Source organism: Octopus bimaculoides, chromosome 28, assembly GCF_001194135.2.
Source record: "Octopus bimaculoides isolate UCB-OBI-ISO-001 chromosome 28, ASM119413v2, whole genome shotgun sequence".
NCBI lineage: Eukaryota > Metazoa > Mollusca > Cephalopoda > Octopoda > Octopodidae > Octopus > Octopus bimaculoides.
The window spans coordinates 5,268,846-5,273,424 of record NC_069008.1 but is presented as its reverse complement, the minus strand read 5'-3'; the positions used below and the strand labels follow the sequence as shown (position 1 = coordinate 5,273,424).

The window sequence follows — 4,579 nt, the reverse complement described above, 5'->3', positions numbered from 1 at the left end:
TGGTGTGAGAATAGAGGTAAGGTATAGTGAGTCTTACATTTTAGTCGAAATTAGGGTTAATAATATTTCTGCGAAGGAGAGGTAGGGTGGGTGCTGTTTAAGTCTACCTCTCCTTTATAAAGAAGCAGCACATGTACCAGTTTCTGATAACCCAGCCAGCAAGCTCATTACTGATATCATCTCAAAATAGTTGCTTTTACTGAAAGAGAGAAATATAATTTAAAGTTTAACTGAAAAATGTGCTCTCTCTCTCTCTCTCTCTCTCTTTCTTCTTTCTTTCTTTCTCTCTCTCTCACACACACACACACACACACTTTTCATTTCATTCTTCCAAAGTAGCAGTTGATGTAAAAAGCAGTGTAAGTTTTGAGCTCAACAGGTGATGAGAGAGAGGAAATGGTGATAGTGTTTCGGTGTCATATATTAGAGATACTTACACTAGCATCTTTATAATAAGAATTTAATTATCTTTCGGCTTTATTCAGCGGATGTCAATGTTGGCTTTTTCTTAGTGGATTATCAACAGACACTTTATAAAGAAGCTGTACATGTACCGCTTTCTGATAACCCAACCAGCAAGCCCATTACTGACTTCATCTCAAAATAGTTGCTGTTGCTTTTACCGAAAGATAAACAATAATTCATTTCTGACATTTAATTATAGTCTTGTCTTGTTGGTTTAATTATCTTGTTGTTTTAACTCTTTCATCATCATATTTTTAACGAAATATACTTCCTATATGATTCAATTAATTCTAAAAATAATTAAGAACCTGGTGTATGATGTATTTTGTAAAGAATAAAAAAAAAAATTAAAAAACGTACTATCTTTATCCATTACTAAGATGGCGTTTTGGAACATAATTTGACAAGATGATCTTAGAGAAAAATTATGAAATCATCATCATTACCATAAGCAGAGGCATGGCTGTGTGGTAAGAAGCTTGCTTCTCAAACACATGGTTCTGAGTTCAGTCCCACTGCATGACACCCTTGGGCAAATGTTTTCTACTATACCTCTCAGGCCAACCAAAGCCTTGTGAGTGGATTTGGTAGATGGAAACTGAAAGAAGCCCATCGTATATATATGTATATATATATATATGTTTGTGTGTCTGTGTTTGTCCCCCTAGAATTGCTTGACAAGCGATGCTGGTATGCTTATGTCCCCGTCACTTAGCAGTTTGGTAAAAGAGACCGATAGAATAAGTACCAGGCTTACAAAGAATAAGTCCCGGGGTCGATTTGCTCGACTAAAGGCGGTGCTCCAGCATGGCAGCAGTCAAATGACTGAAACAAGTAAAAGAGTAAAGAGTAATTGTTCACATCATCAAAATCTCAAAGCTATAGGATTAATGCTTGATTAATTCAAACCAACGTGAATAAATAAGCACTCTGACTGATAGAGGATTAAAATGGATGGTTTTTGTGTCATAGAATCTTGGCTAGTCTCAGTTGGGTTGGAATAAAAAGTGTTGACGTATATTATCTTAATGTTTCATCTTCAATATATTATCTTAATGACCACTGTCCTACTGTCTGGCCTCACAGTATTTCATTTTAATGTGTTATCTTAACGTCTTTGTTTCACTGTGTCATTTCAATGTCTTTTCTTAGTCTTCTCATCTGAACTCTTCAGCTTTTAAACCGGTCATACACTCTCATACCTTCACTCACACTCACATGCCTCACTCACACTCAACCCAGCACTCACACTCAAACCACCACCCACACTCAAACCGTCACCCACACTCAACCCAGCACTCACACTCAAACCGCCACCCACACTCAAACCGTCACTCATACTTAAACAGTCATTCACACTCAAACCGTCACTCGCACTCAAACCATTGCTCTCATGCTCACTGACACCCAAACTCATACCTTCACCCTCAGTCACACCTTCACTCATACCATCACTCACACGCCTCACTCACCCTCACTCTATTCTGATATTGCAGTTTGGCAAGACCAGCTACACAGTGAAAGGTCTCTGCTTCTCGCCAGACTCCACAAAGATCGCCATCGGACAAACGGACAACATCATCTACGTTTACAAAATTGGAACTCAGTGGTGAGTTACACTTCAGCAGCTCTAGCTTCCTATCCTGGTGAGGGGGTTGCGGTGTTGGTTGTGCTCCATGGTTGTAATGTTTAGCTCCAGGACAGGTCTGACTGAGCAGGCCAACGTATGACCAAAGCTATTGCCGGCATAGTATATCTAGGACTACATCATTTAATGTGTCCTTATTACTGTTTAACCCTTGGTCAGTCCTGATCCAGCAGACCTATGATTAAAGGTCTTCCACCTGTGACCATCTTGCCTTTTATTCAGACATAAGTGTATCTAGGAGTACATTGTCTGTGTCCTTCTTTGTTACTGTTTAACCCCAGGTCAGTCTAGATCCAGTTGATCTATGATCATAGACGTTCCATCCCTGTATTATATTCAGGCATAGGGTAGCAAGGATTACTTTATCAAATGTGTCCTTTCTTGCCGTTCTTGTCGCTGTGTAGCCCTGGGTCAATTCAGACCCATTCTCCAACCATGCCCATCCCAACTTTTATCCTGACAAACTTTGGAAAGGGACCAATTTTGAGGCTCGCTCCTTTTGCTTCCCTATTAACTATGCCACTGTGTGCGTGCGTGCATGTGTATGTGTGTGTGTGTATTTCTTTTAATTTTCCCTTTTATGTTTGCACAGGGGAGATAAGAAGGTGATATGCAACAAGTTCGTACTTCAGAGTTCCGTAACTGCGATGGTTTGGCCTAACAATCAAGCTTTGATTTTTGGCCAGGTCGATGGAAAGGTGAGTTCCCATTTTTTCAGCCACTAGCTCTCTATACCCGTGTGATACATTATTTGTGTCTCTGTAAGAATTTTTCGACTTACCTTCTGCTTCTGTTCTTGTGTGCAGTGTTGTGGGTGTGTTTGTATTCATGTGTGTGTGTGTGTAAGCATTAATGTGTGTGTGTTTGTGTGCGCATGTGTATGTGTGTGTGTGTGTCTGCATGCATGTGTGTCTGTGCATGCATGCCTCTGTGTGTGTGTGAGTTTGTGTATGTGTGTGAGTGTGTGTGTGTGTGTGTGTGTGTGTTCATGTGTGTGTACTTGTGTGTGTATCTGTGCATGCATGTCTGTGTATATGCATGCATGCCTCTGTGTGTGTGTGTGTGTGTGTTTGTGTCATAGGCGGCGAGCTAGCAGAAATGTTAGCACGCCAGGCAAAATGCTTAGTGGTATTTCGTCTGTCGTTACGTTCTGAGTTCAAATTCTGCCAAGGTCGACTTTGCCTTTCATTCTTTCAGCGTCAATAAATTAAGTACCAGTTACACACTGGGGTCGATGTAATCGACTTAATCCCTTTGTCTATCCTTGTTTGTCCCCTTGTGGGCTTTCCTTACTGGCTTGTTATTCAATATCATTTCATGTGTGTGTTAAATTTGACCTCCCTATTGACATCCGGCTCTTGACCTTTGACCTTCGACATCCGACCTTCTACCTCTCAATCCTTCTCTGACCTTTCTTCCAGGTCCGTGCAGCCAACATGAAGAGCAACAAGTCGTCCACAATATACGCGACCAACTCCTACATCGTCTCATTGGCTGCCAGGTAAGTCACATGACACATGTTACATGACTAGTAGCAGAACGAGGGGTGGAGTGTTGGTGCAGTAGTGGTCACAGGGCACAAGTCACATGACTTGTAGTGGAGTGGGGGAGGTCTTGGTGGGGTCGTGGTCACATGATTTAATTATTTACTCCATGTCTCCATTTCTTGTACTCTCTCTGGGCCAACTTGGGGCACTTTGTAACAATGTGTGCCATTATTTTGTCTCAAATTCCACACACTATACACTATACACTCTACCAACATCTTCTCACACATATTTTCTCATTATTATTATTATTACTATTATTATTATTATTGAGTGAGAGAGCAGTGCATGCCATCAAAGTGACATTAAGCCCATTATACCCATCATGACTACCAGTCTGATAAGGGTACACCAGGCACATGCATCACAACCATATGTGCGCAACATAGTGATCTCATATCAAGATAAACAGTGCATGACCTTGTGGATGGGGCCCAGTTAGAATTTCTTCAGGTCGAGTAGCCCATCCCGCTCAAAAGGTCCCTGAATAAGGTTTGTTTAAAGAAGTTGAGCAAAACACCCATGTTTCCAAAGGTGAATTATTCAAACCCCAAAGAACTCCTCTCAACACATGGCTATGATGCTCCCCACTACTTCTGCTCGTGACCAAAGATGCACATATCGTCAGCCACCAAGGGACATGCTCAACTGGTTAAGGTCAAACAACTGACAAGCAAATATGTGGTATTGAGCAGAATATTTGCTGTAGGCCATCTTTTTATACCAAGACAAAACAATGTACATGATAACCACTTCCAATCAATTAAGATCAGAAGCCATGAGAACCACTGCCTGGTACTGCATCAGGGTAGACATATTATTATTACTATTACTATTACTATTATTATTATTATTATTATTATTATTATTATTATTATTATTATTATTATTATTATTACTACTACTACTATTACTATTA

The 4,579-nt window shown here is 40.4% G+C and overlaps 1 protein-coding gene across 1 annotated transcript in view; it reads left to right on the top strand.

The window, feature by feature from the left end:
• Nucleotides 1-4,579, top strand: part of LOC106873882 (intraflagellar transport protein 172 homolog) — a 94,584-nt gene that overhangs the window by 2,694 nt on the left and 87,311 nt on the right. Inside the window, exons 3-5 of the mRNA XM_052977743.1 lie at nucleotides 1,962-2,074; nucleotides 2,706-2,811; nucleotides 3,535-3,614. Of these exons, the coding sequence (XP_052833703.1) occupies nucleotides 1,962-2,074; nucleotides 2,706-2,811; nucleotides 3,535-3,614 (299 nt within the window). The remainder of the gene's footprint in view (nucleotides 1-1,961; nucleotides 2,075-2,705; nucleotides 2,812-3,534; nucleotides 3,615-4,579) is intronic.